The following is a 23,607-nucleotide window of genomic DNA, read 5'->3' as shown; positions in this document are numbered from 1 at the left end:
TTTTATACTAGGACCCCACCACCGATTCTGTCTCCATCCCGATCCTTTCGATATGGAGTCTTTACATTTTTTAATTTTAATTGGCTATCAGCAATATCGAACTTAAGCCATGTTTCGGTAAGTAAGATTAGTCCCTGTCCCCAGCTCAGCTTCAACTATTGATTTTTTAGGGAGAAGACTTTGTATGTTTAAGCATGAGAAAGTCAAAAGATCTTTATAACGATAAAAATCCAACATAACAGTTGAATTATCATTATGCAAGCAGTTATCTGGTGAGTCGGACGTTGGACCTGGAGTCTAGTTCGATATCCTCTGCCGTATAAATAATAAGAAATATATATATAGAATAACTGACAAATCGCTAGACAAGTGTCATAATGTATATTCATATCTACCCATCAAAGGAATTGCTTTTTTTTGTTTCTAAAAACCATCTAGTACTTATTACATACGAATTCAAACTTTAGTGCAAACATGTAGAGCAACGATTTAATAGTATATGCTGGGGAAATCCATTACGGAAGGCCATAGAAACTCGGCCAAAACTTGCTGCGCAGCTGACAATAGAGCTTCAGAAGGGAAAATATATATCCACGGAAGTGTGCTATTAGGCTGTGTGAGGTCGGAATACACATAAATTTTAAAATGCTGATACATTTTAGAGTGTAAAATTTTCTTTAAAGAAGGTTTTTATTTCGCGTTGAATTGATGCCGCGGTTTCCTAACAATCATTTAGTTAAGATTAAATGATTGATTTTTGGTTGCTTAACGCCCAGTGGCAAACATTTCATGCCTTTTCAGGACGACCAATCACTAAAAAACCAAGGTTCCAAACTCCATAGTCAGAGTTGACCTTCAGCTACATAATTTGGCTATTCTTTTAAAATTCCTTTTGGTCATATAGCTCGTAGAACGTTTCTATATATACATCCCTAGCTTTCAAATGTTTAGGTTTGAATATTCCTGATGAATGAATTTAAACCGCGAAATTTATAAAGTATTATTCTCATTATCACAATTTTCTTTTGTTAAGTACTTCTTAAAGGTTCAAAGTCTGCTCACTTTTATTTCAAAGTTTTTTTTAAGAAAAAAAGTAAAAAATGTAAAACTTAGTATGCTGTTGAAATAACACGAACATTTCAATCCTGCTTATGGTTGTTGCATATGATAACGAGGTTGTAAATGGTATATACATATGGTCAGATCATATGTTTTCTAAAAGAAAAATGGTGGCTTAAACCTGGTTTAATAGCTAGCTATACCTCTCACTTTTATGACAGTTGTATAAAGTTCCGTTTATTAAACATACGGAAATTGAAAACCAAGGGAAAGTTTCCAAGTTTTGTTACTCTTAATATTTGTTAAATTTTTAAATATATTTGTTTTCCTCTGAGGACATAACTGTCTTATCTCTCGCTAATATGAGGGTACTCAAATTACAATTATTTTGACCGTCTTTCATTACCTTCCACCTACTTTTATTAAGGATCCAGACAAAAGTTTCTATTCTGTGTTTATTTTGTAGATGTACCCTTACTTTATGTTTCAACAGATTAAATTTTGAATTAATAAGGAATCATATGAAAATGGAGCCGTTTGAACTGTCTTTCAAACGACCCATGAAACAGTAATGTGGAACGCCCAAATTCAATCCATTCATAAATCTACATCCTTAAAAATCGAAAAACTATTGTTTTGTTTTATTTCTACAAACATTTAGAACATTTTGACAAAAGTCCATGCTGACTATTCATTTTGTTTGCTAAAGGGTGTACCTGGGGCATTGTTACGTTACATAGTTTGAACAGTTAGTATAGTTGGATTAGAAACGTTATAACTTCGTCTGAACTTTAATAAACAGGCTTCTGATTTCGTCATTCAAACATTTCTTTATATCTTGTATAATGAATTTCACTGTAGCAGTGATATCGTCCGTCATCGGTCAAGTGATAATATTAAAATATGAAGATGTGCTATAATTGCAAACGAAACAACTATTTACCGGAAACCAAATGAAGTACATGTTACATGTACGTCACAGATGAGTCTTATGTAGACGAAACGCGAGTCTGGCGTATTAAATTATAAGCCTGGTACCTTTGATAACTATTTACAAGTATAAAACATCATACGGCCTTCAACAATGAACAAATTCATACCGCATAGCCAGTAACTTGAAAAATGGTCCCAAAATTACAAAGTGTAAAACAATTTATAAACAAAACTAATTATTAAACGAAAAACGAATTTGGTAGTCAGTGAACAAAGACACCCACTTAAAACAGGCTCCTTTTAACTTGGGACTGGCACATACAGAATATTGCCGGGGTTGAAATCTTTGCAAGCGTTCAACCACCTTCCTAACACGTATCAGTAGTGTTACAGCAACAAAAAAAGAACAATTCATAATCAGTTGAAAAAGACTTGGAGTCTTCAGATCGACACAAAAAAAAGTTACGCAATGCTAGTTCAATCGGTACACATCCGATGGATTAAGTTAAAAACGTCACAAACCGTCTTGTAAAAAAATCTTTGTGCAATGTCAACATAATCAGTATCGACAGGATGTAGGACAATATATGTACAGTTTGATATTTACAGCTGAAGTATTTATGAAACAACTTATGTGCTTTTGAATCTGTTCAAAGTTTTGATTTTTCTACCCTATATACCACTTTGCCTCATATTCTTATTAAGAAAAAATTCACACACCTAATTAAATGGGCATTTAAAAAGTCGGAATGCGAATACATATGTTCAAACTCTTTTAGGTCATTTTTTAGTAGCAACAAACAAAAGAACTATGTCAATTGGACATGCTTTGATACTATATCTGCCCTTGAATTTGTACTTCGCTTTGGTGATTCCTTATATCGTCAAGTTATCGGAATTCCAATGGGGACTAACGGTGCACCACTTATTGCGGACCTGTTTTTGTATTGTTATGAGTTACAATTTATGACTAAAATCAGCAAAGACCCATCGAAACAACATCTGATACAAAAATTTAACAATACTTTTAGATATTTGGATGATATATTGGCTCTCAATAATGACGACTTCAGTATGTATACTAAAGAAATTTATCCTGTTGAACTTACTTTAAATAAAGCTATACTAACAATGACCACTGTCCTTTCCTCGATCTTGATATCTATATCATTAACGGGAAGCTTAATACAAAAATTTATGATAAAAGAGATGATTTTTCATTTCCTATCGTTAATTATCCATTTTTAGATGGTAACGTTCCCTTGTCACCATCTTATGGTGTTTATATATCTCAATTTATACGATTCGCTCGTGTATGTAACAACGTATTAGATTTTAGCGAGAGAAATTTATGTATTACTGAAAAATTATTACACCAGGGTTTTCGATATCATAAACTAGTCAAAACATTTACTAAATTTTATCATCGGTATAAGGACATCATTCGTAAATATAACTCAACATGCAGACATCTTATACGTTCGGGTATTTCACATCCAATCTTTTATGGTAATATTCTTTACAAAGCACAAACATGTCAGTATTCACCTCAAAAGCTAACAAAACCTTTAAACAGACTTATTAAGAAGGGATATAGTTACGATACTGTTGTCAGGTCATTAAAGATTGCATATTTTGGCTTTAATATTAATTCACTTATAGGGTCTTTGCATCGGAATTAAACATATTTATTCTAAATCCAGTTGTTAGCATGACACGGGTTATGTTCTTCTCATATATTTTATGATGGTATAATACTAAACCCCTAACAGGAGAGATTGTGCCTGATACTCATATGATGAAGACATAATCTTTCAATCAGTTTAATTGAGGTCTGGAGCTGGCATGCCAGTAACTGCTAGTAGTCTGTTGTTATTTATATATCATTGTCATTTTGTTTATTTTCTTTTGTTTCCTATTCTGACATCGGACTCGGACTTCTCTTAAACTGAGTTTTACTGTGCGTACTGTTGTACGTTTGCTTTTTCTACATTGGCTAGAGGTATAGGGGGAGGGTTGAGATCTCAAAAAACATGTTTAACCCCGCCGCATTTTTGCGCCTGTCCCAAGTCAGGAGCCTCTGGCCTTTGTTAGTCTTGTATCATTTTTAATTTTAGTTTCTTGTGTATAATTTGGAGTTTAGTATGACGTCCATTATCACTGAACTAGTATACATATTTGTTTAGGGGCCAGCTGAAGGACGCCTCCGGGTGCGGGAGTTTCTCGCTGCATTGAAGACCCATTAGTGGCCTTCGGCTGTTGTCTGCTCTATGGTCGGGTTGTTGTCTCTTTGGCACATTCCCCATTTCCATTCTCAATTTTATTTATATAACCTCATCAGGATTCGACTTCTTCAAAATTATCTCCCCATTAAGCCACTTAATTTTTTTCCATCCTGAGAATTAGAGCAACCTTTAGAGATGACGCGCTGTCTGTTTTTGGAACGACCATTTAACTTCAAGGGAAGGGAAATTATGGTTATTTCCTAAATTATTACCTCCTATTATTCTCAATCCATAATTTCCCCATACTTTATAGTGTTGAATTTTGAAAAAAAATTTTTTGATTGATAGCATCGAAAAACAAAAAAAAAAAGGTTCTGACTCAGACTAAAACCATATAACCCCCTAGAAGGTAAATGGTTGCTTTCTAAACTCCTGAAAATCGACAAATTTACCCAAAATTGAAACGGATTATGACGATCCTATATAACATTTGAAATTCAAAAGGACACATGTATCTACAAGCTACAAAGCCTAATTTGATGTACTGTTATGGCTATTGCCTGATTGTTGTCAGGGGGGATTTAAAATTTGAAAAACCATTAAAAAAATTCTACTTTAATATTTCTTAGAAGGGATTTTATTAAAATTTGAAAAATCATTAAAAGATTTCTAATCTCATATTTTGTAGAAGGGCAGACTAGGAATTTTCAGAGGCTGAATACAATTTTTTTGGAACTTATTCACAGAAAGATCTACAAGTTAAAACTTTCATCAAGTGCGTTTAGTAAAAAAATGATATTCAAACACAATTTAACTACTGTCATATTTTGTTATGAATCATTAGAAAGGTATTTCACTTGACCCACATAATTATAGTTTTGCTCTATACGTTTTTAAGATAAAACAGTCAACTCAAACAAGCCTGGACGTAACACGGTGTACCGGACTTTCCCTTTTCGATAAAAATATTGCCCATTTTTAGGATGATTCCCAAAAAACTGTCGCCGGGGTCAGAGATGCGAAATAATGCTATACAAAAATCATTTATCTTTCCTTCGATGTAATTCATGCTGATGCATTTGCATCCACCATAATCTACTACTTGTATATTGTAAACATTTGTCTTTGATTTAAAAGCTTACAAAAATCTCGAAGCCCTATACTATAATTGGAGTAAAGACAAGTATATTAGATGCTAAGATGCCTAAATTATGCACCTACGGTAAACTTTCAAAGGCCATAGAAACAGATGGAAACAATTAAAAAATACCAACTTGACTTTATTAAAGAGTTACAGTTCTTTTGTTTAACTCTATTGATTAACTGGATATATCAGTATAAAATAAAGGATATGGGGAGTCCATCCAGCCTAATTAACTTCACGAACTAGTTTTCTTTCTCTTCTCACAAATACATAATATGTCTACCATTCATTTTTATTCATATCTGCCTTGTACTTGTAAGAAGTGATAATTATTTGTAGGAATGAGTGTCAAATTATGACACTCGTAACAGAAAAATCATTTAGTTTGTTTTAATTTACTAAATGTCTTTAGAAAACAAATCTGCTCATGAATGCATTATCTTTAAAGTAAGATATGGTATCGTTTATATAAAACATTTTCAATTTATACAACAATAAACCTTTCAAAAACTACTAGTTTACTCTACAAAAAGAAAACATAATTTTTCTTGACAAATTGTATTAAGAATCTTTAATTCGTATTGATTTAATTTGTTAAATATATATTTATTGCAAACCAAGGGTAAGTAACTCAATTTATTACTTATGATTTATGAATAAATAGTCTACGTATTAAATGGAACCCGAACCGACACAGTCAGACGGAGGTAAATCCTTTAACATGTTTAATGGACAGTTCAGGCGCGTAGCTGCCTTTACGCAAAAAATCATTTGCTTGCACATTTTTTTCACGAAAAAAGATTTTTTTTAACAAAAATGATTTTTTTTAACAAAAAAAAAAATATTCTGAAATTGATCTACGGATAGTCATAAGTCTTTACGGATTATCGTGTCGGGCGGTGTTTGTACTTGCAACTACAATTACGTCACAAAGTTTAACTCCGGTTGAAAATCAAAATAAAGATAAGAAGCTAGATTTTTATTTTAACAAGAGGGCAGCGGATGACGAAAGCCAAAACGTATCTAGTCCGCCCAGCATAGATGTAAATGAGCTATGTACGTCGAGTTTACAAGACGTAACTGCAAATAAAATAAAATTGTTTGACCCCCCTTATCCTGATATGTCTAACCTGACAAATGATGAGTTCACGGACTTCCAACCCATTGTCTGTTCGATCCAGGAAACGTAAGCAAAGAGAAACTTGTTCCTTTGTGGAAGTGTCTGTTGCTTTGTCTGCAAGAATGGCGAAGTAATCACTTTTATTACAATCGCGCACGATATTTTCTCTTATTTGTCTACCAATGACTTTGAGTATTTCATTTTGGATATCAGGAGATGTGTATTTTGCCTTTGCATTGGTAAGATGTTTTGACAGAACCTCATCTTCTGAGGCAGCATAATTTAATATGGCCATAAACTTACTACGTTCCTCTGTGTGACCTCTAACAGCTATATTTTTCCTGCCACACAAGATAAGGTTCTCAATTATTCTTCTCATAATATGTCTATTTTTTCCTATCTGAAGATCTCTACTGGAAGTGAGGGTATCACTGATTAATGGTTTTTCATTGCGTATTACCCTAAGGAAATTGTGCGCCATTTCGACAAACCTAAAATTACCAGAATCGCTACTTTCATGACGTTTAAAATATCCCGAAATATTGCTCTAATCGGTGACAGGTTTGATAAAAGTTTTTTCCTTAGAATCATGCCTTCCAAATAAAACACAAGGAGCACAATATAGAGAATCTTCAGATACCGAATATCTCAGCCATTGGTGTTCCTTGAACCATACATTCTGTACCTTCCTCTTCACTCCGTTTTTCATAACTCTACAAAATTTACGAGATTTGAAAATCTAAAGTAACATTTGTGGGCCCAAATATTCGTTTGTTTAAAAAAAAAAACACAAGAAAAAGTAAAGTTATTCAGATACTTTTATACTAGGGATATGATAAACGACCGTGTATGCAAATACAGGCATTGACATTACACGGTCGGCTCGCGGGGGTTTCGTGTTGGGGGAAGCCCGTGGTAATTGTATTTCGGTACTTAAACGAAAGTGTATTCTAATGTTTCATTAACAATTTGGATTTGGAAATTCAGAACTTTTTGGCTAACTATCCAGCTGATACTCCAAGTCAGTATTGGAAGCGAGCCTTGTTTTTCTCCTTTCTTGACTATTTCATTGAAGAACTCACAGGCCTAGGACGTTTACTGGACAACTCTGACCGTTTTCAAGGCCAGAATCTTATACCTGCACGTTTGGAATCTTTGAGTGTATAGACAAACTATACGAAACATTTAGACACGACTTGACGGACAATCAAGGAACCTTCAATTCTGAGGTAAAGAGATGGCAGAGACGCTGATCGGGTCCAGAAGTTATAGAGAAGCCCAAATCTCTGATGTAGCAGTGACAAATAAGGAACTATATCCTTCAATATTTGCAATCTCGTCAATCCAAGTTACAATGCCAGTAACTACATCAATTACTGAACGGTCATTTAGTGCATTACGACGACTGAAAACTTATGACTGAAAACTTATCTCCGTTCAGCCATGGTACAGGACTGGCTATCTTCGTTGGCGCTCATACATGTTCACAGAAAAATGGATATCGACACCGAGAGAGTTTTGCGATCATTTGCCTTGGCAAAAAATAGATATATGGACTTTGGATATTAACTATACTTTAAGCCTTACATGCAGTATTAATATTTGATAATACAGGCTCAATACTGTTGTCATAGAAATCTCTCCTTTGATTCGAAAATGACCTTAGTGAGAAACGCTACGGTCGGGTGTCTTGCAAGAAGCAGGACCTGCTTACCCTTCTGGAGCACTGGAGGTCGCCATATTTTTTTTTCAGAGTTCGTGTTTTTTATCTGTATTTAGTTTTCAATATTGAATGTTTTTGTTTGTTCTTTTGTGTCTTATCTGTTCCCGGGTTGGTCATGTGTCCATTGATTGCCTTTCTATTGATAAACGCTTCGGTTGACTTGTCGACTGATCTTTCCGTTTTATAAAATTTATTTTATATTTGAAAATAAACATGTTAATAAGGAGTAATATGAATTTCATAAGCATGACATACCTGAAAAATGACCGAAAAATGATCATTTTCTGCATAAAAGGTCCAAATATTTTTTCGCATCGCTTCGTTCGGCGGTACAAGACTTATGCTTGCACTTTATTTTAGGCAAGCTACCATTGGTCATCATACTAATTTTATGTAACCTTTTGGCACACGTGGCCGACGTATTTACACCAAAAATTGTATTCCCAGTCCACCACGGAAAGTCTGTAAGGTACGACAGAATCTCTCGAGCAGGAACACTATATCTATAATTAAATTGTAAATATGTACAAACTGTGTATCATCGCCACCGGAAATTGGGTACCACCGAAGCGGAAAGAAAGTGACAAAAAAACACGGTAAGAATTTCTTTTATCTTCAACCATTTCTATCGTTTCGATGAGGTTAACTCTTATGAAATGTCTTTCTTATATTACAATGCTTTTAATTTCTTATGCCAAAAAGTACCAAAATAAAGAAAAGATTGTGTGTTATGCTTTACAATTATGCACTTGGTACCTGAAATTTCGAAGTCGATCGTCCTTTGTCGCCCTGCTGACCAGATGTTCAACTTTGAAGATAATGACATGTGACTTCATATTCCCGGAAATCTTCTACCAGGAAGATGTTTTCTTAAGAATATGGATACAACATTTTTGTGTTTAGTACGGCGAATTGCAGGGCGGTGTACGGCGTATTGCAGAATATTGTTTTCTGCGGCTTTAATTATACTGCAATGTAACGAGGAGATTAATCATCATTACAAGAGGCAATATAGTGTGAATATTACTGATAGATTTATATCTGAAGCAATGTCATTTTTTTAGAAGTCTTCGAAATGTTAGTTTTACAAATACATATATGACAGTAATGGTTTGCAGTTTTATCTTTGTAGACCTGTTAATTGGAGATATTAACCATTAATAAGCAAGTACCGTTCACATGCACATAACTTGAACATTGAAACTGGAAGGTTTTTAAATATAAACACAAACGCTAGAATATGTAATATGTGCAACTGTAATTCTGTTGAGGATAAATATAATTTTATTTTGGAATGTATTGGAAATAAAGATATTCGTATGAAGTATATCAAACCTTATTATTGGAGAAATCCATCAGTATTTAAACTTATACAATTTTTATCTGTTGGCAGTTCGTAATATAAAAGAACTTACTAATTTTGGGAAGTATTTATGTATTGCCAAAATAATCCATAGTCGTTGAATGTGTATATCATACTTCAAGATAAATTAATATGTTAATTGATATAATGCTCCTAGATTTGTTTATTATATTGTATGAATTGAATTACTATATATTGTACTATGTGATGCTTACTACATTTAATGTAATATTAATTGTACTTGATACCTATAAACTGTATTGCTTTTGGAATAAAGAATATATTACAATGATATTGACTATTGCGACAATAATACAATACAAGATACAAGTAAAACGTGCACTTGCTTTAACGTTATAACAGCACTTAAATCAATATTTAGCCGGCCGTCGAAAATATGAAAATGATAGCTAGATTCTTTACCGATATGCTAAATCATTTATTTTTGTTTTCATACGTTATCAGGACAAATCTGCAACCAAATCACACCAAAATGTACAAGGTGAAGCCGACTTACTCTTTCCGAATAATAATTTACATTTATTAGTATTTTAGAAGATTATTAAACTATTTCCGAGGGAGGACTTCAGCGTGTTTATAAAACCAATCTACTGTGTATGCTAGCTCTGTGCATTTGAGTTGATTTGAAAAATAAATATTTGATTTATAATATTCCTTGTAGTTATGAAATAATTGTACATCGCGCATTCCCGTACCTTTGTCCTAATTTGTTTATAAATGTAAAATGAATTTGCAGTTCTGCCAATACCACTAGGGTATATGTGATATCCATAACTGCAGTTACGTATATCCAATGATGGCGGACAATGTTTCTGATCAATATTTCTTTTGTTTATTTTATAATAAATGTGTATTATTTTTCGGTATTTTGTGTCTTTTTGAACGTAATACTAAATTTGAAACTGAAATGCTAAGTGTTTTTTCATAGTTCCACCGCTGAATGGAGAAAAAAACCGTCGAAAATATCGCGATGATATGGGTAACTGAAGTAAATAAATTTTCGATCATATACGTAACTGGAAATAATGAAATCCGTAACTGATTTTATTTCTTAACAATTGTCATTCATGTTTGAAATGAAATAAACGTCTCCAGTTATCGAAATTGTTCTTGGAAGTCTTTACAAATATTATGTGAAAATATATTGACCAGACTATCAATTCTGTATTATTATATAGTCAGCAGCATGCATAGTGAGCTAGAGGAAGGAACTTAGTTAGCTTATTTCAGATGAAATATGAGTGGCAATCAAGACATACATATCGCTCCTATAACGAAAAAAAAGAAGAAAATAACAAAAATACCGAGTAAAATTGAAAACGGACAGTCCTTTAGCAAATGGCAAAATCTAAATCTCAAACACATCAAACGAATTGATAAGAACTATCATATTCTTGACTTGGTACAAGCATTTCCTTATGTAGAAAATGGTTGATTAAACATGGTTTTATAGTTAGAAAATTAAAGGAAAGAGTACAAATTGACCATAGCACGATAACACAATGGCGGTATGTATAAATACGTAGCCACGCCAAAAGTATATAACTAAAACATAATTAACTAATAACATTGAGTAAAGGTTAACAATATACAAAGACAATTAAAAATAGCACTATAACACGTAATTAAGATGATAAACAATGTCAGTACCTAGAATCTAAATTTCAAGACCCCCAAGGGTGACTGGGGAATAGAAATTTGGTCTCCATTGGTCTTCCTCCACTAAAACCCTAGGCAAAGTGGGGCGTCCATTGGGCCGTGCGGGATTTATCAAGTACGCATCCATTTCCGGTCAGAATGGGGACGTTAAGAACCCTTGCAACAACCCTTTGTTCAATAGGTGGCCTGTGACAAGGCTAAATTTCGGTCTCTATCCAATTTACCATCAATTTCCCGTGGCAGTCCAAATTTCCCCGAGCTTCATCCCGGACGGCCTCTATTGTAAGACCTACCTATTGTATCTATCTTTAACTTGTTCTCGTCCTGAACATATATAAAAAAGATTATGTGGTATGAGACAACACTCCACAAGAGACCAAAGGACCCAGAAATTAACAATTATAGGTCACTGTATAGCCTTCAACAGTGAGCAAAGCCCATACCGCAAAGTTAGCTATAAAAGGTCCCGAAATGACAAATGTTACACAATTCAATATTAAATATACATTTTATGTCTGTTATAATGGACAAAGAGGTCTGTACTTTAAAAGATCCCGTCATTATGTTATTGTTCTATTATATGTCATTATGTTATTGTTCTATTATAAATTTGAAAATACTTTGAACGACAAACGACAAATTTATTTCACTCGCGTAGTGGTATTAACCATATGTGGATTCTTAAAAATTCTAAAGAACTTCTGGACAATTTAAAATCTTGGTCTATTTCTGAAATTAATTCTAACATAACTTTTGATTTTTTAACCCTGTATACCAACATTCCCCATGTGAAATTATAAAATTGTTTTGAATAAACATTGAACGACAAAATTTCTTCTTATGTGACGTTTACATTTCTGACGTCAGACACGCGAAGCAATGAATGTGGTTTTTAATTTGATAGATGCTTTTGTGCTATTTTGTAAATGATTGTTTGTTTTGATATTGTAACACAGTGATGACTGCTGTACCCATATTTTGACTATTTTATTTATTATGTCTGTTTTGTTCACGCATCGTTGTAAATATAACGGAATTTGATGAGACTGTCGTACAAGTGAGAGGTTTAGCGCTATAAAACTAGATTCAATCCACCATTTTCTACATTTGAAAATGCCTGTACCAAGTCAGGAATATGACAGTTGTTGTTCATTCGTTTGATGTGTTTTGTCATTTGATTTTGCCATGTGATAAGGGACTTTCCGATTGAATTTTCCTCGGAGTTCAGTATTTTTGTGATTTTAATTTTTTTTTGATAATTGTTTTTTCTGTAATATAAATGTATGCATACATTTTTTGTTTTGATTACAAACTTCTTTATAACTATTTCTTCACTAACGTTTACATCTTCTATTCACTGTCATTCATTGGTGAACAGCAAAATATATGCAGAAAGGTAAAACTAGGAAGATAGTTATACAATTCGTAAATATCTATATAATACGTAAATAGTTATTACAAAGTTCAAAGCAATTAGGTTTGGAAAATGGTAATAATATTATTGTTTCCATAATGTAAAGACACATTATCAGAATTTATTTTTTGATTTGCTAAACATTTTTTCTTCAATTTGTAGGAAAGAACTATACATTTTATGTTAACATTTATAACCTTGGAGAAAACGGGACTTGTAATGATTTTATCCTTACTGATATGTTTGGCAATGAATTGTTTAATGTTCATACTATTCAGACAACAAACTTTATGACAGTAAGATGTGCCGCCATATTCACTACTCCAAACCAGTTATAAACAAATAAATAGATAGTTGTAATTTTGTAATGAATTGATCTTAAAATGGTTGAAAAATGATTTAATTTAGTCATGTGTAGATTTCAATAAACGTTCAAAGTTGGTTCCTATCTGCCATATTTGTTTTTCGTTTATTGTTTTCTTGTAAATCAGGCCGTTAGTTTTTTGGTTTGAATGGTTTCGAATTTTGTTATCTGGGGCGCCTTTTATAGCCGATTGAACAGCAGGGTTTTGTTCATTGTACGACTTTTTGATGCTTAAATCCATGCATTTAGACACTTGTGGATAGTTGTCTCTTGACAATCATACATATCTACTGATTTATACATTTATACAAGCAGTATCGATCACACACTTGCAGTAAGCATGAACAGTTCACGCTATATGTACAGGGTTACGTGAATGTTTTTTACCGCTGATATGCAATTGAACATTCCTTACGAAGTGAATTAAAAGATTGCATTTTTTTTTCAATATAGAATTTAAAAATATGAATGTATCAGACAAAAACCTAAAGCAAATCTACTGATGGATGCAGTAAAGAACTATGGCAGTAAATGGGTAAAGCGAGAGCCAGATGAACATTTTATCTGAATAGATTAAAGCTGTTTGGTCATGCATTCAGTGGCGCATTCAAAGTCTACGATGTGAAATGATTGATTTGATTGATCTTAGGTGTTTGACGCCACTTTCAGCGCTATTGACTTCTATCAAAATCGAAATATTTCTGCCAAGTCATGTGCGATGCTCATTTTGACATGAAAAGGCATAACATTTGGAAACAGGCAATAAGTTACTGGCGCTCGGTGTAAAGATATTTCATAGAGTATGACATGAGAAAATTATCTTTTAAATGAAAATCGATCTTTGCATGTATCGACAGACACAATCAAATCTTATGTTTATTTCACCGGAAAACATGTCAATTGTAGCATATTGCTACAATTTTAGACTGTTATGACACACATCATTTTCCCCTTTTGTGAAGCTTATTTCATATTCACGTGGGCATTCAGTAAATGCGTGTGTTAGTATTTAGTTTTCGTTTTTGTTTTTCCAGTTAAAGCTAAACGGGACAGATAACAATGGATTGATCTTTACCAGAAAAAATTCCGTAGTATTTAAACCAACCAACGTCAAGTTTAGAATAGTTTCTCTTGAAAGTGAGTAATACGATCTTTTTTTTATAGAAATATAGAAATGATTTCAAAAGCAAAACGGACAAACGATGTAAACTGACAAAGTCTGTATGCTTTAATATGTTTACAAACTAGTGTATATTTTTTTAGCGTCCTAGCAACTACACCTTTCAGAATTAGTTTTATTTAGTATGATTCCTCTTAGATTGATCATATAGTTTTTGTTCCATACAATTTAGAAGGAACTCACGTACATGAACGTGTAAAAGTTTTATCAGTCTTGATCATTTGCTTGGATATGATTATTTTTCTAATCAGTTCAACGTTGCTTAAAATCCCTAAAGCTCATCTTCTCCAGTGAACAAGTCGTGAAGTAAGCTAAATACAAAAAGCCACCGAGATGCGAAAAGAGAATCTATTCAAAAGAGAAAACCAAAGACGTAATCTGTTTTGAATTAGTTGTGGATTTTCAAATTTGTTTACTTCGAACATCACTAAAGAGACATTTATTGTCGAAATGCGCCTAAAGTGTAGTAAAATTAGTATCGTTAATATTATTACGTCTACTGTGACAATATTTCTGCTGGTTGATTGTAAGTTCCCATAAATGTCACCATCCCAGTAGTCAGGACTTCGATACTGGCATGCAAATAGGATATTGTGTTATTGAACTTTGCTGTTACAACATTTTGGGAATTATTCTAAATTAAGGAATATACCTCTCTCGTAGAAGCTCTGAATTCTTGTCCAGCTTTGGCTACTCGTTTTGTCATTTTTGATTTTATCAGCTCTTCATTTCTGAATTTCCAAATAGTTTGGCCTCGATCATCACTGAAGTTACATTTATTGTCGAAACGCGCATCTGATGCAGATAGATTGATACAAAACGAAAGTTATTATGCCAACACAAAGCACGAAATAATTATGAAAGACAGCAACTAATGAAAACCACTGGATTACAGACTCCTGGCTTGGTAATATTTGTACTAACATGGCAACACGACGGGTGCCATATGTGGAACAGGATCTGCTTACCCTTCCGGAGCACCTGAGACCCCTCACCGGTTTTCTGGTTGGGTTCGTGTTGCTCAATCTATAGTTTTCTATATTGTTATTTGTGTACTGTTTGTCTTTTGATTTTTTTTTTGCCATGGCGTTGTCAGTTTATTTTCGACTTATGAATTTGAATGTCCCTTTGGTATCTTTCGACTCTCTTTCATGATCACGTTTCTTATCATTTATCTTAAAGCCGCAGTTGATTATCATCATGACCATTTAGGAGGTTCTGGAAAAACATATATCATTTTAGTGCGCACAATTTATGATTCCGAGTAATATTTAATTATTAGTCAAAGAAATTAGAGACGGCATGAAACCAAATAGAAATTTGACAAACACGCAAAAAGAAATTCCGCAAAACATTACACAAAAAATCAAACAAACGTGGGTGAACTCAGGTGTTCCGGAAAGGTAACCAAATATGTTGTTATGCATATGACATTCATTGAAGAACTCGTGATTAGTCTTCAGCTTCGAAAAAGGGCAAAATTAATATACATTGTATTTTGAAGAATCGGCGAGGAAGTTATTTTGTTCAATTCAGTCGAGTTATTACGGTATCTGCTGAACGTTTGGGAATTAATTTTACCAGAAATCTTCAATCAATCAAACATTGTAATATGTAAAAGTTATATACCCCATCGAAGATGCAGGTCGAGTTTTTTTTACATCAATATTGAAGGTTAAAATAATTTTTTGTCTTAAATTTTGTTTTACACTGTAGATTTTTACTAAAAGGCAAGGTATGACACAGACATAGACGTATTTGTGAAACCCTTGATTCAAAGTTCAATGGATAGTTTTGATAAAAAGTTACAAAAATTTGATTTATCAGTATAAAAACATCATTCCCTTTCCTATATATACGTATTGCAGTAGTTTCTCGATAAGAATGAACAGATTGAAACGCTGTTACTTTTCTAAACGTTCTTATCTAGTGCATTTGTTTTAACGCAATCAAATAATTGAATGTCTGTAAGATGAAAGACAGTTTTCATTTCCTATTTATTTGATATATCCTTAACTTGTTTAAATGTGTTGCATAGTATCATGTCGATTGAAATATATAATGTATATTGTAAAGGAGCTTGTGTGTTTGTATGCATTATTGGTAATATCAGAGATTGTATTGACTTAGCGTTACGTAAATATAACCTTTAATCATGATGTATAGATGCCATTGTGGACATCAACCAATCACAGTAACATGCATACCATGTCATCGGATTTAATTTTACATTATCTTACTATAGTAATGTTAAGAAACATTCACATTACATTATCTAATTCATATATCAAAATAGGTGCAGTTATAGGAAAAAAAATGTTAGTATATTATGAAGTGGAAAATGCAGGAACAATTAATGAAACATATGAAGTAGCGATTACAGACGACTCTACTGCTACAGTATTACCAATAAGGAGACAGCATACAGTTGTCGCGGGTGATATAAGTAATGGATCGTTTACCTTGAAGCCTACCTTATCTTCTGTTATCTTGTATGTTTACTCCTGTTTTATATACAATTTTTTATATTGGTTTATTAAGAGTTATTGTCTCATTATTAGCCTTTAATGAATATTATGATAAAACCAATACAGGTACAACAATAGGAAAAATACTTCATAGAAATTCATATGGAAAGCTTCTTCCACGCAAAGGTTGAGACAAAATGTTATCTTTGTAGTTGAATAATGTATTTAGGTGCGTGTGGTAAATTCTAAACTGTTTTAGTGTGTATGTGTTTATGTGTAGAATAGTATAGAATATTATTCAAATTCAATATGGTGAGTGGAATACTCCTTGTGATTAATAGTGCTGAAAGTGGCGTAAAACACCAATCAAGCAATCAATCAATCATTTAGGCTTAAATCTTGGAGTAAAAAAATGCGCATTAAACCTTAGAGGAAAGAAATGAAAAATGAACTACCTAGACTAGACAGGAACTGTTCAATATTAATCAGACTGCAGGGTAGTGCAGTTTTATTGCCACATTTCTACATTTACAGTATGCATATTGAAAGCAATAAGATTTTCTGAATGATGACAAAAAAAAAAACGTTTATCTGTAATTCAATAGTTTTTGCTAAATTTGCATTGTATTGCCCCGCCACCCCTTCTATTTCCTACAATTTCAAACTAGAAATCTTGCATCTTGCAGAACATAAACACACAAACTACTTATGAACATCTTGCCGAAAGTTTGATTTCAATGAGTTTTGTTTTTATATAAAATGTGAGGTAGGTCACCGAAAACAACACTTCATAAATTTCGTTCGCCCGAACAGCTTTTCTGGATGTTCCTTCATCAGGATCGCTCAGACCAAAACATTTGAATGCTACGGATTATAAATAAGTAGTTTGTTTAGGAGCTATTTGACGGGCATACATACAATAACCAAATTTATCTAAGGTCATCTTTGCCTGAAGGAGTTTTAACCTTCGCTTCTGAATAATTCCTGTATTTATCAACGGACACGTTCATTTTGCAATATTGTTAATAATGTTTGGCTAAACATCCTATACATGATACATGCCTTACTTACTCCCTCTTACAATCTCAAGATGAATTTATTTTGGATAAACAACAAAAAACTGTTCCTTCCTTTAGATGAAAAAAAAAACTTTCCCATGGTTTCAGTCGGGTAGTAGATTTGTTTCGAATTTGAATTTGAACTGGGCATTTATATTTTTGATATTAAGTTTGACAATCAAATAATTTAGAAGAAATTATATTTAAACCTTAATTCTTATTTCAGATAAAATTTGAATACCTATATCCCACGAACCTTTCCCCCTCCTTTTACACATGTATTCATGAATATCAATAAAAACGTTAAATAAGATACTGATTAAGATTTTAAACCTCCATTGAACAAATAAGCATAATATAAAGAGGGATAACAATAATAATATAATTTATAACAAATATAAAAATAAGGAGATGTGGTATTATTTCCAACGAGATATCTGTAAAACCTCATCAACAATATCAGTCTTACAAATTTGTACGCCAGACGCCCGTTTTGTCCTCATTTGACTTATCAGTGGCGCTCGAATCACAGAATGACTGAAATCGACACTTCATATGTTTTTCGGTCCCCATCACGAATTGTTTGATTGATACGATGTGTCGGTGTCCCAATTCACTAGCGACATGTTTTCGCGGTCTTAGAACTTTAGATAGCAGTAAAGTTATCTGATCTGTAATTTTACCGAATGTGTCCTGTTTCCGATGATGGCTAAGTGTCGATTCATATTGCAGTGATGCATTCATAGCAGTAGACGCTGAATCTGTCGACGCTACCGGGCAATCCTCTGTTGAAGTTTACAAAATTTTCTTATTTTTTGGTTGTAACCTTGATTTATCATTCAATTATTGATTAATAAGATTTGAGCAGCGATAAACTACTTTCGCCTAAATTTAGCACATTTTTTTCGGATTGGATTTTACTTTAACTTATTTTAACCTAGAGCGACAAAAGAGTCTGATGTAGACGAAACCCACGATTGGCATAACAAATTATAAGCATGAATCATGATTTTAATTCCCCATTTCAATGTTTGAAAAACATTCTTGAACCATAATAGTCATATTTAATTTGTGATGTACTAAGTCGGTGTGAATGGGGGAAATATAATATGGTCGAATCTGGCTCACTTCTTCAGAGATAAACACAGGTATCATTGGTGAATGAAATTAAATTAAGTTTTGTTTAATACATTTGCTACAATGTATCTTTCTACTCAATACTTATGCGTTCATTAGTAAGATATAATCAACAAAGATATTTATGGATGAATGAAATACATATATATTATACAAAAAAAGGAATTACTAATTAATTTATCAATAATTGTAGGAAATTTAGCATAACTGTGTACATGGGTAAGACATCAGAAATAACTCAAAGCATTTCTAAAACTGTTCTCGTAAGTATAAAATCGCTGTGTATGAGGTTTAAGCATACGTTCCTGAAATTTGCCATTGACAAATGTCTCTGACGAGTCTTTTGTAGGCGTACTAAATTATAATCCTGGTATCTATGATGAGTTTATTTGCAACCACTGGGTCCGTGCCACTGCTGGAGGAGGTAGATTTAATAGCAAAAAACCTCATATCAATTATATATATGATTAAAAACTATCCAACACAACAATTATCTTTTTTGATTATTTAAGGGATGAAAAGTACCATACAAAGTCACCAGAACAATTCTACCCAATTTGGAGTGGCATCATGCTGCAACTTACAGTTTGCCAAAAAACATATGTAGATAACTCTATTAGTTAACAAGGAGTTGCGAAAAACAAACAAAATTCAAAATTTAAAAGATGACATTGACATTTGAACTTCCAGCTTTTTGAACAAGGGCCTCATATCAAAAGCATCTAGGTTTATGTGCTACATTAAATATTACTCATGACAAACACAAAATAGGGAAATGACACTTATTACATCTAGCCGGTCCACTTTTGTCCAAATGTAACAGATCATCCTGAGAAAAGGACGAACATTTTGCAGATAAAGTAAAACGATGACTTTCACGCTTTCTGAGAAGCTATATAAAAACAGTTTACGGGAAGTTAACTCCAATATGTTTTTTTTTTCGTTAAAAAGTGTGAGTTTCGAAACGCAAAAACTGTTTGATATCATACACGAAATATCTTACCAAAATGTTGCGAAACAAAAGCGACATTTCAGAAACAAAAGTGTCGGAAAAAATATAATAATCAGAACTCAGAATGTCTTTCCACGGAAAAGCGATAAGACCTTATTATTATACGCTTTGTCCTGTATAGTACTTGTATACGTACCATAAAAGGTATTCTATTTTTTCAGTCATGTTTTTCCTATTTCGCAGTTAGAATGGGAACAAACAATTAACTATTTCTCACATGTGGAATTTATCTTTGAAGATGACTGACATTGTAAGACCAGTGTGCACAATTGTATCATTGAATGGAACTTGTAGTCGTTCTTCGTTGAATACAGCACAATGCCATAATTATCACTGGTTCGTAGATGCTGGTATAACTTTCGAAGGAACTGAGTTAGAAAATATTACTTCATCTGTTGGATCAGCAACCGAATTGTTATATGATGATATTTCAGGTCTGAGGCTCGGTCCTGTGAATATCAGTATCAGGTATGTTTTGTTTTATTTTAGAGAAATGACTCACACAGTGTGTCAAATAATATACACATTTAATATCTAAGCAGGGAATGACTTAAGTGTTTGTCTGTACTGTATAAGTAATCAAAAACCAGTTTTACTTCAAACCTGTTGCCAAATAAAACGTTTGGGTTTATTGTTAGCGTTAGATATTATATTTATTAGCGTAGAAGAAAATTATATTCGTACAATGCATAATTTAGACCCAAATTGTATTGATTTTGGTGTAATGATTTTTCTTATATCATGTATATAGAGGAGACGTACGGCAGGCGTTATTATGATTGATAACATTGTACTATATTTTACAAATTATGATAAAAATTTGCTTTTATTGATAAAACATTTTAATTTTTATTTAAATAAAAAATGAGGCATTAAAAGAACAACCTGCATCCGCCTTAGTTAATGTATATATCCTGGAAAAAGTCGAATAACTATTAACATTAGAGAAACCGTGTATGAGAAAAGCATATGTAAGAGATTTTTATCTGGAAAGGCCATTTCAGTCATAATCAATTTAATATAAATTAACCTATACTCAGTCATGTTCAATATTTAAGTTTAAAGTTTGTCTTATCCACTGCAGGTACATCTGTACCGTTTACAGTCTTCACTCTCAAAATGCACCTACCCTTTACCACCAAAGACTCTATACAAACTAACATGCAAATTAAAGGAATAGATTGCTGAAAATATATGTCATGTCACACTGCGAGAAAATTTAAACAATATAATATATATATATATATACTTTAAAAATCTTTTTATAGAAAAAATAGGTTTTTTTAAATGGTTATAGCTCTGTAATCAAGTAAACAAAAATAAATACTTATATAAAAAGGGTAAACACTGAAAATATGTATTTCAATTTTTGACATTTTTACCTATTAAGTCTATTTGTTTTGTTCACACTTTGTTGTCAATGTAAAGGAATTTTATGCGACTGTCATACAAGTAAGAGGTTGAGCTAGCTACAAAACCAGATTTAATCCACCGTTTTTCTACATAAGGAAATGCCTGTACCAAGTCAGGAATATGACAGTTGTTTTCCATTCGTTTGATGTGTTTTACTTTTTTTTTTGCCATTTGATAAGGGACTTCTCGTTTTGAATTTTCCATGGAGTTCGGTATTTTGTTATTTTACTATTTGCACACCATAAAAAATAAATAAATATAGACAGTCACACATAAACCTGTGTAAGATCAATAATCGCCTAATTGTTAAAATAAGTTTAAATGAAATTCAATTTACAGGTAACAATGAAGTTGACATATATTAATAGGGAACATTATAGCAAATAAAACCTATAATCGTATTTAAATTTTAGAATGTAAGATACATGTAGATCTTCCACTGCAAAAAACCCGATTGTCGATGTTAAGCAATGATGATGATATTGTGGGTCGGATTGATTAAACATATTACTTCATTTTAATACAGAGGAAGTTGCTGTACACCCTCAGTCATTCTTGCTGCTGTCGACACTGATGGATACATAGCATTGTGCAGAATAGAATTGTCAGGTGGAGAAATTGTCACACCAATGGAATCTTTTGACATAGATGTTTCCATAATGGACAAAGACAAGACGGTAAAATAGGGATTTTAATTTCTAGAAAATAGTAGGATCTTGCTCTTTCCAACCAAAAATATAAAAATTGAACATGGATGACCAAAAATATCAAAAACTATATTTACAAAAGGTAGGTTTTGCTTGAACATTAACTTCATAAACACGCGAATAAAATGATTCTTTTATCCATAGTCCTACGGATAAAAGGGACAATAGAAATTAAAAATATAAAAAGGAAAGACAAAAAGTTAAAAGACGATACACAATATTGTCTACAAAACATTACGCATTGTTACAGATCTCTACATTTTTGAGAGACTATGATAAGTCAGAAAAGGTGAAAAGGTAAACCATTATAAATGTTTTGATGTCTTACCATTAAGTTTTATTGATTCAAAGAATATCACACAAACAAACTTGTAAAAATGAGAATGTCCTGAACGCATTACAGTCATTTATACTGGTCGAGAACAAAATTTAGACAAACGCCGAGTGCAAAAATTATACTTTTTTTTATTTATGTTTGACTTAAAGAGCATCATTACTGTGTTAAATGTATATCCACCAATAATTAATGCTATAAATATTACGGCATTTAGAACTTATTACATTTAGAAAACAGTGTTACCTTTGGCAGTCTTACTTGATCGAAATAGTCAATATTTAAGGCTTTTGTATTAAAAACTATGCAATTATATTTTATATATTATTCCCTATTCGGCTGCTATTAGTACAGAATTGAACCAAACATTCATGAATATCAGGGCTGTATCGTGTAAACGTTCTGCAGTGAAGCATAACCCAAGATACTTTGTTGCAGATACATTTACTTTTTTTTAATATTTCAAACTGAATATAAACATTTTTTGTAGGATGCTAGTTATACAAGAATCGTCATAGCAGTAGTAGTGTGTGCAATAATTGTTGTTGTTGTTGTGTCAATTCTGGGATTCATTAATTACAGAAAATGTAAACAGTCTTCACGTGGTAATATAAATTATAATGTAAGCCAAAACACCACAGGTGGAATAGACAGAAATCAACCAACGAGCAATGTAGAATACCATTCAGTCAAATCAGTCGAGATCAGTGACGAGAAAGACAACATGTGAAATAAATTGGAAACCAATTCAATATGTAACGTTGCTATGTGTGTTTTACTTACATGGGAAAGTTGCTTAACATTTTATTTTTAAGATTCAGCAATTACTATGTCTTTCTTTTAATTGAAACTTTGAATGTGAATTTGTTTTATATGTACATTGGCTCTCCGCTGACTGTTCACATATTCATTTTATGATCAGATTTGTATTTCGTCTTCATAAATTGTGTTTAATTTTTAAAATACAACTGAAAATGTTTGCAAGTGAGTGGCTTTCTGTGTCACTTACGCCTATCAATAAAGGCGAGGCAAAATATATCAAAGGGACATTCAAACTCATAAGTCTAAAATAAACTGACAACGCCACGGCTAACAAAAGAAAAAGACCAACAGACAAACATACAAAACATTACACAATTCACAACATAGAAAACTAAATACTGAGCAACACCAACCCCACCAAACATTAGGGGCGGGGTGGGTGGGTTGTTTGGGGGTCTCAAAAGCTCCATGAAGGATATGCAGATCCTGCTCCACATATTGCATCTGTCAT

At 32.6% G+C, this 23,607-nt stretch overlaps 1 protein-coding gene across 6 annotated transcripts in view; it reads left to right on the top strand.

The window, feature by feature from the left end:
• LOC127715706 (uncharacterized) overlaps positions 1 to 23,250 on the top strand; it is a 235,243-nt gene extending 211,993 nt beyond the window's left edge. For 3 of the 6 annotated variants that reach the window (XM_052221861.1, XM_052221858.1, XM_052221859.1), the window contains exons 19-20: positions 21,820 to 21,970; positions 22,825 to 23,250. In XM_052221861.1, the coding sequence (XP_052077821.1) occupies positions 21,820 to 21,970; positions 22,825 to 23,064 (391 nt within the window). In that variant the 3' untranslated portion in view covers positions 23,065 to 23,250. Of the gene's footprint in view, positions 1 to 19,061; positions 19,132 to 20,118; positions 20,349 to 21,819; positions 21,971 to 22,824 lie in introns of all 6 variants that reach the window. The other 3 variants (XM_052221863.1, XM_052221860.1, XM_052221862.1) reach the window with 2 other exon arrangements.
• The last annotated feature ends 357 nt before the right edge of the window (positions 23,251 to 23,607 follow it).

The sequence above is a fragment of the Mytilus californianus genome, unplaced genomic scaffold (assembly GCF_021869535.1).
Source record: "Mytilus californianus isolate M0D057914Y unplaced genomic scaffold, xbMytCali1.0.p SCAF_9, whole genome shotgun sequence".
Taxonomy (NCBI): domain Eukaryota; kingdom Metazoa; phylum Mollusca; class Bivalvia; order Mytilida; family Mytilidae; genus Mytilus; species Mytilus californianus.
Note: the sequence above shows the minus strand (reverse complement) of the source record. Positions and strands in the feature narration are given on the sequence as shown.